This window comes from Phyllobates terribilis, unplaced genomic scaffold (genome assembly GCF_046119375.1).
Source record: "Phyllobates terribilis strain yellow unplaced genomic scaffold, ASM4611937v1 Scaffold_3__8_contigs__length_932513732, whole genome shotgun sequence".
NCBI classification, from domain to species: Eukaryota; Metazoa; Chordata; class Amphibia; order Anura; family Dendrobatidae; genus Phyllobates; species Phyllobates terribilis.
This window is the reverse complement of record NW_027362763.1, coordinates 620661107-620674311: the sequence shown is the minus strand read 5'-3', so window position 1 is coordinate 620674311 and position 13205 is coordinate 620661107. Positions and strand designations below refer to the sequence as shown.

Here is a 13205-nt window from a genome sequence, read left to right as displayed (position 1 = left end):
AAACCTTACCATGTGTCAAAGTGATGTCAATATGAATTAGGGTTGAGCAGGACGGGTCCCAAATATGGATACCCAGTAATTGGAAGATATAAAAATGTAATGTCCAGCTCAAATGAACATATACACTGCTGTAAGCAAATAATTCCAATAGTACATATAAATATATAAACACTTTTGTTTGGTTAAGTTTCAGGTTTCTGCACTCAGTGTGGGTTGTTATAGGGAAATATTGGATTACCGACGGTTTTGCCCTGTATGCCAGTTGACCTTTCTGGTGGCTCATTTCTGCATTGGTCCCATTGTGAATTATTGGGTTCCCATATGACCGGATAGCCATGGATCTGATGGGACCCTTGGTGAAGTTTGTGAGAGGCCATCAGTACCCAGAGGCAGTGCCTTTGAGAAACATCTCCTCTATGTGCATTGCTCAAGATTTATTCTACATATTCTCTCAAACTGGCCTTCCCAAAAAGATATTACCAGATTAGGGGACACCATTTATGTCAAAAGTCATGAGGGAATTGTGTAGGACCCTACAAATTTCACAATGGTGTACCATCCACAGATGGATGGCCCTTTATAACGGTTTAATAAAACCTTGAAGGCTGTGGTAAAGAAGGTGATAGAGAAGGACGGTTGGGATTGGGATTGCCTCTTCCCTTATAGAGAACAAAAGATAGGGTAAGTTCCACAAGCCTCAATGGGGTTTTCTCCGTTGAGCTACTGTATGACTGACACCCCTGAGGACTCTTTGATATAGCAAAGGAGACAATGGAATCTGAGACCACATCTTACAAAAGTATAATAGAGCATGTGGTCCAGATGTAGGCGAGGATTGTCAACGTTATGCATTTTGTTAAAGAGCACCTCCTCAAAGCACAAGATGCACAATCCACGGTGTATAATAGGTTAGCTCGAGTGAGACAGTTTAAGTCTGGTGATCGGGTACTTGTGCTAGTGCCCACAGTGGAGAGCAAGTTCCTTACCAATTGGCAGGGACCCTATGAAGAGGTGGAAGAGGTCAACTGTAAAATACACCAACCAGGGAAAAGGAAGCCCTTCCAAATATACTGTATATCAACCTAATAAAACCCTGGAAGGATATGTAGCCTCTTGAAACCAATTGCTTATTGGCTAAGTCAGAAGCCGACCTTGAGGATCTCAAACTTGAGAAACTTTGTCACCATCCCAAAAACAGAAGTGGCAGGAATTGTTATACAAAAATGGTGACATGTTGTTAGAGTTACCAGATCTCACTCATGTCATATTGAGCATAAAATACTCAGTGAGCCTCATGTTCTGGTCATTTTAAAGCTCTATAGGATTCCTGAAGCCCACTGGGAGATGATCTCAAAGGAGTTTGAAAAAAAATGCTAAACCTGGAGGTAATTGAGGAGTCAAAGAGTGGGTGGTCAAGCACCATAGTGTTGGTGCCAAAGCCAGATGGAGAATGGCGATTCTGAAAATTTAATGAAATCGCTAGGTTTAGCCCCGTGTAGATGAGTTAATTGAAAGGCTAGAGCAGCTCAGTACATCACCATCCTTAATTTCACAAAAGCATACAGGCAGATACCCCTATCCAAGGAGGCCAAGGAAAAGACAGCCTGCCCAATGCCAGATGGGTGTTATCAATATATCAGGATGCTTTTGGGCAACAGGAAGCTCATGCCACTTTTCAGAGAGCCATGGACCGGATCCTAGCCCTTCATAAAAAGTGTGTTGCTTCCTACTTGGATGATATTGTCATCTTCAGCCAGGATTTGGGGAGTTACTTGAGAAAAGTCCAAGCAGTTTTAGATGCCCTATGAAAAGCTGGCTTTACTATTAATCCCGAAAAATGTGCCATGAGGATGGAGGAAGTCAAATATTTGGGTTACATAGTAGGGAATGGCAAGATCAAGCCTTAAGTTAACAAGGTGGAGGCGATACAGAGGTATCCACGCCCCCACATGGAAAAATAGGTCAGAGCATTTCTGGAAATTGTAGGTATTACCATTTGGGCTGAAAATGTATGCTGGTGTGAGATCATGCCCCGCTAAGGTGGATACCGGAGAAAAAGGGGAACAATGCCCAGGCAACCTACTGGTTTTTGGCTCTGGAGAATTTCAATTTTCAGGTAGAGCATAGACCCAGTAAGGAACATGGAAATGTGGATGCTCTTTGAAGGGTACACTGTTTAGGGGGGTATGTAAGAAGGCAGGAGGTAAAGTCCTGGATGGCAGGTACACTACTGTTCAAAAGTTTGGGGTCATTTAGAAATTTCATTATTTTTGAAAGAAAAGCACATTTTTTTCAATGAAGCTAACATTAAATGAATCAGAAATATACTCTATACATTGTTAATGTGGTAAATTACTATTCTAGCTGCAAACGTCTTGTTTTTATTGCCATATCTAGATAGGTGTATAGAGGCCCATTTCCAACAACCACCACTCCAGTGTTTTAATGATACATTGTGTTTGTTAACTGTGTAAGAAGGCTAATGGATGTTTAGAAAACCCTAGAAAACCCTTGCACAAGTATGTTAGCCCAGCTGAAAATGGTTTGGCTGATTTAAGAAGCTATAAAATTGACCTTCCTTTGAGCTAGTTGACAGTCTGGAGCATTACATTTGTTTATTCTATGAAACTCTCAAAATGGCCAGAAAAAGAGAACTTTCATGTGAAACTCGACAGTCTATTTTTGTTCTTAGAAATGAAGGCTATTCCATGCTAGAAATTGCCATGAAACTGAAGATTTCCTACAATGGTGTGTACTACTCCCTTCAGAGGAGAGCACAAACAGGCTCTAACCAGAGTAGAAAGAGAAGTGGGAGGCCCCGCTGCACAACTGAGCAACAAGACAAGTACATTAGAGTCTCTAGTTGGAGAAATCGACGCCTCACAGCTCCTCAACTGGTAGCCTCATTAAATAGTAGACGCAAAACGCCAGTGTCAGCGTCTACAGTGAAGAGGCGACTCCAGGATGCTGGTCTTCAGGACAAAGTGGCAAAGAAAAAGCCATATCTGAGACTGGCTAATAAAAGGAAAAGCTCAATATGGGCAAAAGAACACAGACATTGGACAGAGGAAGATTGGAAAAAAGTTTTATGGACAGACGAATCAAAGTTTGAGGTGTTTGGATCACACAGAAGAACATTTGTGAGACGCAGAACAACTGAAAAGATGCTGGAAGGGTGCCTGACGCCATCTGTCATGCATGGTTGAGGTAATGTGATGGTCTGGGGTTGCTTTGGTGCTGGTGAAGTGGGAGATTTGTACAAGATAAATGGGATTTTGAATAAGGAAGGCTATCACTCCATTTTGCAGCGCCATGCCATACCCTGTGGACAGCGCTTGATTGGAGACAGTTTCATCCTACAACAGGACAATGACCCAAAGCACACCTCCAAATTATGCATGAACTATTTAGGGAAGAAGCAGGCAGCTGGTATTCTATCTATAATGGAGTGGCCAGCGCAGTCACCAGATCTCAACCCCATTGAGCTGTTGTGGGAGCAGCTTGACCGTATGGTACGCAAAAAGTGCCCATCAAGCCAATCCAACTTGTGGGAGGGGCTTAAGGAAGCATGGGGGGAAATTTCTCAAGATTACCTCAGCAAATTAACAGCTAGAATGCCAAAGGTCAGCAATGCTGTAATTGCTGCAAAGGGAGCATTCTTTGACGAAAGCAAAGTTTGAAGGAGAAAATTATTCTAATAAAAATCATTATTTCTAACCTTGTCAATGTCTGGACTATATTTTCTAATCATTTTGCAACTCATTTGATAAATAAAAGTATGAGTTTTCATGGAAAACACAAAATTGTCTGGGTGACCCTAAACTTTTGAACGATAGTGTATGTGTCTGCCAAGTGGCTGGGCTTGTTGATGTAAGTCCCAGGAGAGGAGCACCAGTAACAATATGTTACTGAGATGGTTTTATTTTGACTGGATTTTGAGTCCCGTATTTAGGAGCAATCTAAAGGGCGTGGGTAGGAGAGATTTGTCCCATACTCCAATCCGGATCATGCTGAGACTGAAGAAACACGGAGCTGGTGGATAGTCTATGTTATAGTTTGAAAGGTTCCTGTTATACCAAGTTGGTGAGACCATTTGGTTTATATTTGATATATATATTTATATTAACCCCTTCACAACAAGTGCCGTATAATGTACGCCGCTTCCAGAGCTGGGTTCCTGCAAACTGCCATACGTATAATGTATGACAATCGCGCGGGCTCACACCTTGCACCGCCGCGTTCAAATGCGGGTGTCAGCTCGATATGAGAGCTGACACCCTGCAGCAACGCCCACAATTGACGTCAACACCGACCGCGGGTGTTTAAGCCCTTTGATGCCACCGCCACGTCGATGGGCATCGCAGAGGGAGGGAGTGCCCTCTCTGCTCCCATTGGCACAAGGCAATTGTAATCGCGTTGTACCAGTGGTCTCCATGGTGACCCCGGGCAGAAAGTTGGCCACAGGGTCACCCAGTTACGGTGGTCTGTAAGCTTCTGCAGGAGCTAACACGCCTCCTCCCTGCCTGCGAGATGCTGATCTGATGCCCTGCAATACAAAAGCATTGCTGAGTATTTGATCAGCGGTCAGGGCAGGGAAAGAAAATGTCCCACACTAAGGCTGTGTGCCTACGATGCGTTTTGCTGCAGAAACGCTTAAAAAATGCTTGATCGAAGGTCTGCAATGTTCCCCAATGATAATCCGCATGTGCTGTGCACATGCTGCGGAAATTCCGCTGTGGATTATCATTGCGGAAAAATCCGCAGCACTACCGTTAATTTTGCGTAATCGCAGCTTTTTCGCCGCCATTGACTTGCATTGAATCGCATAATATCCGCATGACTACATGTGACGTCGGCGGTCGCGTTACCTGTCACATGACCAAATGACGTCATGGAAGATCCTTTTAGACCACCGCGAGCCGCCCAACACACCGGACGCACCGGAGAAGGAGACCGGGAGCCATCAGAAGGTGAGTATACGGTTTATTTTTTACCATTCTTTTTAACTATTAACTTGGTCACACTATATAAATCCATGCCGGTTGCATGGATTTATATAATGTGACCAAGTTGTCAAGCACTTTCCAAGTGATGCTAAAATCGCTTGGAAAAGCGCTTGACAACCCGCATGCGATATAGCATGTGAAAAACGTGGGACATACGCTTGTCCCTGGCAGAAAAACGCATGTGCAATCCGCATGTACAATCCGCATGAACAATCTGCATGTGTTTTTTCTGCCCGGGAGATGCAGAAACGCTCAGGAAAAAATCCGGAGCATTTCTGCATTGTGGGAACATAGCCTAATAAATGCATTGAATCATGTCAAAACAAAAATAAATTAAAAAAAGTACATGTATTTGGTATCGCCACATCCGTAACGACCTATAAAACTGTCCCACAAGTTCGCCCCTCCACTGAACACCATAGATAAAAAACGTGGCAAAAACTCAGCTTTTTCATAATACGGCTGAACAAAAAGTGGAATAAAATGCAATCAAAAAGTCATATGTAAATAAAAATGGTATCCCTGAAAACGTCATCTTATCTTGCAAAAAATAAGCCACCATACAGCTCCAACAACGCAAAAATAAAAAAGTTATAACTCTCAGAATAAAGTGATGCAAAAACAATTAGTTTTTATTGTGTAAAAGCACCAAAACATAAAAGAATTATATAAATGTGGTATTGCTGTAATTTTACTGACCCGAAGAATAAATTTGTCTTATCACTTTTACCATACGGTGAACGGCATTGAAAAACAAAACAAAAATCAATTCCTGAATTGCAGGTTTTTGTTCAGTCTGCCTCCCAAAAATCGGAATAGAAAGCGATCAAAAAACATTGTGACCAAAAATGGAACCAATAAAAAATGTCAACACGTCCCACAGAAAACAAGCCCTCACATGACTGTCTGCAAAAATATAGAAAATTATACTCACAAAATATGGCGATGCAAAAACTTTGTTGTGGACTTTTTTGTCCTCTTATGCATGTTATATATTTTATATACTTTTTATCTCATTTTTCTGTATTGTTTTTATTTTTTAATATATACTGTGTGTGTATATATATATATATATATATATATATATACATATATATACTGTGTGTGTATATATATATATATATATATATTTATATATATATATATATATATATATACAGTACAGACCAAAAGTTTGGACACACCTTCTCATTTTAAAGATTTTTCTGTATTTTCATGACTATGAAAATTGTGCATTCACACTGAAGGCATCAAAACTATGAATTAACACATGTGGAATTATATACTTAACAAAAAAGTGTGAAACAATTGAAAATATGTCTTATATTCTAGGTTCTTCAAAGTAGCCACCTTTTGCTTTGATGACTGCTTTGCACACTCTTGGCATTCTCTTGATGCTTCATAACGTATGGGCCCCATATATTACTCTATACATAAAAAAAATCAAATGCTCACCTCTCCTCGCTGGCCGCTCCTCAGCGTCGCCGTCTTCCAGCTCTCTGCACTGTGACTGCTTAGAGCAGATAGCGCACTGTAGTGACGTCATCGTGCCCTTTACCCTGAGAGGTCACACAGTCAGAAGACGTGGAAGACATCAGAGCTGCAGTGGAACAGGGAGAGGTAAGTATTGCAAGTGCCGGGGCCCTGAGCAAGCGAGGGGCCCACTCGCGGATGCTGCCATCGGGCTCCCCCAACTCACAGGCCCCATAGCGTGCTGGTGTCCCCAAAGGCAAGTGGGCTCCCCGCTTGGTCAGGGCCCTGGCATTTGCCCAGGTGTGCTGGGTCCTGACGCTGGCCCTGGGCTGGGAGAAGGGGGTGTTCGACAGTGCGAGACCTTAGGAAAATGGCTGCTAGAGGCGGCACATGCACATACTAAGATCACTGCTCACAAGATCTCGTTTCCCAAGATCTTGACTGCCGAGATCTCAAACTGTGCATTTGTCTACTTCGGGTGCAATTTTCCCGAAATCCACTACAATGAAAAAGATAGGAAGTGCGGTGACTCCCGACATTTTCTGAAAGCCCTCCTCCCAGCCAGAGGCCAGGAGCATCACCCCACTCCTGCCGCCGCCACCAGTTTCCTGCAGTAGCGACCCTGCCTCCTGGTGCCCCCCCTGGTAAGCTATCATAAAAGCGGACTATAAGATGCACCACCATTTTATTAAGATACATTTTTCCTATTTTCCTCCCTAAAATTTGAGGTGCATCTTATGGCCCGGTGTGTCTTATAGTCCAAAAAATATGGTATGTGTTAGCAAATAACAAAGTTATGATGATCCACTATAGATCCTGAAGGGTTGTGGTATATTATTCAAAAACTTGTTAATCTCCTCTATACCCAGATCTTTCTGTATGGAAGCGATTACATGTTTGATGTCCCTGAGGATTACAATAAAGACAAGTTTTAACAAGCTGAATTTGGATCTGCTCTCTTGGAATTCTTCTGGAATCCTGTTATGCTGCTTATACAGAGCTCACTATTCATAAAATGGTAGCTCTGCAGCAGATAAAACATTGATTTTGTCAAAAATACAGTAACCAGCCCAGTAAGTAACACATAGCTAGAATCAAGGTCTCTGCTCCTACATCATGCTTCACCCAGTTGGGGGAGCAAACACCTGGTAACTGATTACAATTAAGAGATTATTAAATTAAATTCAGTGTCATACAGTTGAAACCAGAAGTTTACATAGACTATATAAAAAGTATTTCAGGTGTGCATTAAAATACATCCACAGGTGTGTCTCTAATTAACTAAGATGTTGCCAAAAAAACAGAAGCTTCCAAACACATGATATCATCATATGGACAGTCCAGAATTGTTTAAAGGCATAGTAAACTCAGTGTATGTAAACTTTTGACTTGGCAGTAAGTAATAAAAATGCCTTAAAGCATTCTCTCTCTCATTATTCTGGCATTTGGCAAATATCACCGATGGATCACAACATTTTTTTATGTACAGTGGGGAAAATAAGTCTTTGATACACTGCTGATTTTTGCAAATTTTCCCACCTACAAAGAATGGAGAGGTCTGTGATTTTTAGCATAGGTACACTTCAACTGGTTCATCTGTATAGATTAACAGATCCTTTTATTCCATATTCCATATATTATTTTATTCTATATCTTCTTTTTTAATTGTTACAGAATTATTCAATGGAGGATGAAGTGCGTCAGTTGCTGTCTTCCCTTCCACATACAGACCTTGACAAGTGCATAAGGTATTTTACATCATTGGCATTAAAAGAAAGCAGTCATTCCCTACTGACTCAAAGGGTAAGTGAAGAGATTTACATGTTTCTAATTGCTAAATATTCTACAATAGTCTGTTCTTATTCTGGATAGTGAGGGCATATTGTTTTTGATCAGTTTGAAGGGATTAGAGCATCAAAGAAATTATTTTATTGGTAAACTAGCTCTCTTTTGTTGCTGTTTTTGTTTATTTTATTTTCCTCAAAAAAAAAGTAATGGTTCTTAAAATTGTGCAATTATTAAACCTAACACTGAACCATCAAAATAGGCTGACAATTCTTTATCTATCTGTAAAGAACAAATTGGTCTGAGACATGTCAGTCAGATGACTTAATTTCTGAATTTCCGATGCGATTCTTTGCTGTTGTTCAGTGGTTTTATTAAAGAAGTTATTTCTTGATAATCCAATGCCAGTCTACCAATAGGTAGGTTGTTGTCGGGGAACTCATCATCTATAATGCATATGGACGTGGTTTACCATGGTGAGAACATATCTTCTTAACCACAGACAAAGGACTTGTTCACACATCTCGTGTTATGTCAGTATTTTACCTCGGTATATGTAAGCCAAAATCAAGAGTGGAACGATCAGAGGAGAAGTATAATAGAAACTCGTCACCACTCCTGTATTTATCACCCACTCCTGGTTCTGGCTTACAAATACTTATGTAAAATACTGACCAGATTCTGAATGTGTGAACATGACCAAGTAAAGAGTACTGATTCTCCTTGAGGAAATATAATAGGAATCTATAGCCTGCCAATACTGGTACCCTTTTTGTGTCTACTAGTCATGTGCATTACAAGTTATGGTTCTTTTCACTTCTTTTTCTATTAACAGGTTTTTTTTTCCAATTCCTACATCTGCCATCATATCCTATCTACCAGTTGAGGCAGAGGATATCCTCTGAAAATCCAAAATTCTGGTGCTTCCCCCGTTAGTCCTAGTCGGAATATTTGATGATTTAAGATATTACTCTGTGGCTGTGATAAATATTTGGTCATATACCCTTTTTATAGTTCTTAAAGGGGTTGTCCAGCTTGTTTTTCCTCTTGGCAGGAAAAATACAGCATAAAATGGGAGTGTTTTTGCCACATTTTTAATGTCTTTTTATGTATTTATTGCATGTTTTCATTGCAGATTTTTTCCCACTCATCAGTACGGATGAAACAAAAAACACTGAAACAATTGCCATGCTGCAGGTTTAAATCTATGCCAAATCTTCAAGTGAAAAATAAGCCACACGTGCTTAAGACTAAAAGATTCTCATTCTCGGTGCTGGCATCAGGAAACCCTTCAGGTTTTGTGACAAGTCTGCGGAGTGTGCACATGCCTTTATAGTTAAAATGTAGCCAAGTTCTCTCATCTTTTGAATCCTGCAGGGGCGTATCTAGGAAGGGCGCGGCCGGCAGGGGGGCGCAGTCGGGCTGCCTAATGCGGCGGTCAAATACAGTCCGTCTCCCCCGGCAGCTGCGTTCTGCCGCCCCCCAGACTGGGAGTCTGTAGTTCTCTGAGCAGGCTGTCAAGCTGACACCACACTCAGAGAAACTGCAGCTGCTGGCTCCCAGTGTCGAAGCTCTGATTTCAGGATCAGAGAGACGCCAGCAGCGTGATCTGGTTTTGTGATCACGCTGCTGATGTCACTCACCGGCACTGCAGCTCAGGCAGAGGCGGCCCTTGGTGGAAAGTGCTGAAGACACCGACGATGGAGGTGAAGATTAATTGTGGAGGGTGAGTTATGCTATGGCTGGGGGGGAGGTGATTTACGGTATGACTGGGGTGGGTGATTTATGCTATGGCTGGGGAGTGATTTACTATGGGGAGAGATTTATTGTATGGCTGGGGGTGTGATTTATGCTATGGCTGGGGGCGTGATTTATGCTATGGCTGGGGGGGTGATTTACGCTATGGCTGGGGGGGTGATTTACGCTATGGCTCGGGGGGGTGATTTACTATGGGGAGAGATTTATCGTATGGCTGGGGGGGTGATTTATGCTATAGCTGGGGGGTGATTTATGCTATGGCGAGAGGGTGATTTATGCTATGGCTGGGGGGGTGATTTATGCTATGGCTGGGGGGGATTTACGCTATGGCTGGGGGGGTGATTTATACTATGGCTGGAGAGTGATTTACTATGGGGAGAGATTTATTGTATGGCTGGGGGGGTGATTTATGCTATGGCTGGTGGGGTGATTTAAACTTTGGCTGGGGGGGTGATTTACGCTATGGATGGGGGGTTTATGCTATAGATGGGGGGGATTTACGCTATGGCTGGGGGGGTGATTTATACTGTGGCTGGGGAGTGATTTACTATGGGGAGAGATTTATTGTATGGCTGGGGGGGTGATTTATGCTATGGCTGGGGGGGTGATTTACGCTATGGCTGGGGGGGGATTTACGCTATGGCTGGGGGGGGATTTACGCTATGGCTGGGGAGTGATTTACTATGGGGAGAGATTTATTGTATGGCTGGGGGGATGATTTACGCTATGGCTGGGGGGGGGATTTACGCTATGGCTGGGGAGTGATTTACTATGGGGAGAGATTTATTGTATGGCTGGGGGGGTGATTTACGCTATGGCTGGGGGAGTGATTTATGCTATGGCTGGGGAGTGATTTACTATGGGGAGAGATTTATTGTATGGCTGAGGGGGACATTTTGTGTGGTGGGAGAGTTGGGGGATATTTTGTGTATGGGTAATTGGTGCGGACACAGAATGGGGAGGATGGGTGTGTACGCAATATGAGGAGCGAAAGAGGGGAATGTATACGGACACAGTAAGGGGAGCGAGGGTGATGTTATGTGTGCAGACCCAGTATGAGGAATTGGGGGGGATGTGTGAGGAGTTAAATATATGAGGAGACGGTATGGCTACTTAGCAGGAGGATGTGAGAGAAGGCAATATGAGGAGGAGGGGAAAATAATGGGGGGGAGAAAAGTGTGAGTGGACACAGAATAGAGGCTGAGTAGTGTGGGGGTAGAGTGTAAGGGTACAGCCAGGAGGCCACAGTAAGCCAAGGAGGGGGGGGGGGGAGTATGACGAGGGGACACAGTATAGAGACTGGGCCTTGTAGGGGGGACACAAAGTGAGGGCATTGTGAAGAGGGGGCCCAGTATGGAAAGGAGAGGGCAGTGTGAAGAGCATGTACCATAAGAGTGACAGTGTTGAGATCATGTACCATAAGAGGGACAGTGTGGGGGTCATATTTTAAAGACATTCATAACCAATACTGTAAAGGCATAACATTTTTTGTCATCCAGACTATCGCCAAACCCCAAACATTGGAGAGGGGTGATTATATTGGTCAGATGTCTAGGGTAGAAACAAAATGGATCTTTCTATTAAACAGTCTGGCACCAAACAGTCTCAACTGTGACATAGAATTACATGCTTTTTAATGCTATCCAAATAACCTGTATAGGTATCAAGGTTTTTCATGTTTTTTTTCAAAAATAGCTCCTTTTCTGTGTTGCCCATCCCTCCTCCCCCTCTTTTTTTTCCTCCTTCCCTCCTATTATGACTATTTATCCCCATCTATATATAATTTTTTTTGCATTTTCAATTGGCGTTAATCATTCCCTTCTTGTAACAATACCATTCGGTTAGTATCTTTTTTCACTAGTCCATTATATTTTTTTACCCCTTGACCCCAAAACTGTTGGCAGCATGTGCTTTCTAATTTTACCAAGTCTCCCTCTACTCATTCATGCAATGCAGGTTGACAAATGATTCTCTCACACTCTCTCCCCTTTAAATTTTTCACTCTTTGTTTCATTGCAGCCATTTGGTAAATTCTAAAAAGTTCATTTTTTTCTCATTAAAGTACACTCTGCACCCCATCTTGACTGAAAAAAAAAACAGAAATGTAGAAATGTTTGCAAATTTATTAAAAAAAAGAAAAACTGAAATATCACAAGGTCATAAGTATTCAGACCCTTTGCTCAGACACTCATATTCAAGTCACATGCTGTCCATTTCCTTGTGATCCTCCTTGAGATGGTTCTACTCCTTCATTGGAGTCTAGCTGTGTTTAATTAAACTGATAGGACTTGATTTGGAAAGGCACACACCTGTCTATATAAGACCTTACAGTGCATTTCAGACCAAATGAGAATCATGAGCTCAAAGGAACTGCCCAAGGAGCTCAGAGACAGAATTGTGGCAAGGCACAGATCTGGTCAAGGTTACAAAAAAATTTGTGCAGTACTCAAGGTTCCTATGAGCACAGTGGCCTCCATAATTATTAAATGGAAGAAGTTTGGGACCACCAGAAGTCTTCCTAGACCTGGCCGTCCAGCAAAACTGAGCAATCATGGGATTAGAGCCTTGGTGAGAGAGGTAAAGAAGAACCCCAAGATCACTGTGGCTGATCTCCAGAGATGCAGTAGGGAGATGGGAGAAAGTTCCACAAAGTCAACTATCACTGCAGCCCTCCACCAGTCGGGCCTTTATGGCAGAGCGGCCCGACGGAAGTCTCTGCTGAGTGCAAGACATATAAAAGCCCGCATAGAGTTTGCTCAAAAACACATGAAGGTCTCCCAGACTAGGAGAAATAAGATTCTCTGGTCTGATGAGACGAAGATAGAACTTTTTGGTGGTAATTCTAAGCAGTATGTGTGTAGAAAACCAGGCACTGGTTTGATAAGAGGCGTAGCACCTGCCTATAAAATACCTTTCCATGCCACTAGGAGCATATACCCTGACAAAGCTTTTTGGCCCTCTTGGGACTCTGTAGTCCGTGACGTTGCATGCCTTTTCAAGCTCCGTTGACCATTTCCTGCTTGGTATCCAGGGATGCTACCAGCCGGAGAATCCCTGGCTCTACACATGCAGTTCTTCCTTTTCCAGCTTGCTCCCGCACGCCGCTGTATGCTCATTCAGTCATATTGTCCAGATCGTTTTGTAATATTGTAATATCAAGATCAGATTTTAATATCCTCCATA

At 42.5% G+C, this 13205-nt stretch overlaps 1 protein-coding gene across 5 annotated transcripts in view; it reads left to right on the top strand.

Moving 5' to 3' along the window:
* SERAC1 (serine active site containing 1) overlaps nucleotides 1–13205 on the top strand; it is a 564154-nt gene that overhangs the window by 337824 nt on the left and 213125 nt on the right. For all 5 annotated transcript variants that reach the window (XM_073671518.1, XM_073671517.1, XM_073671519.1 and 2 more), the window contains one exon: nucleotides 8154–8282. In XM_073671518.1, the coding sequence (XP_073527619.1) occupies nucleotides 8154–8282 (129 nt within the window). The remainder of the gene's footprint in view (nucleotides 1–8153; nucleotides 8283–13205) is intronic.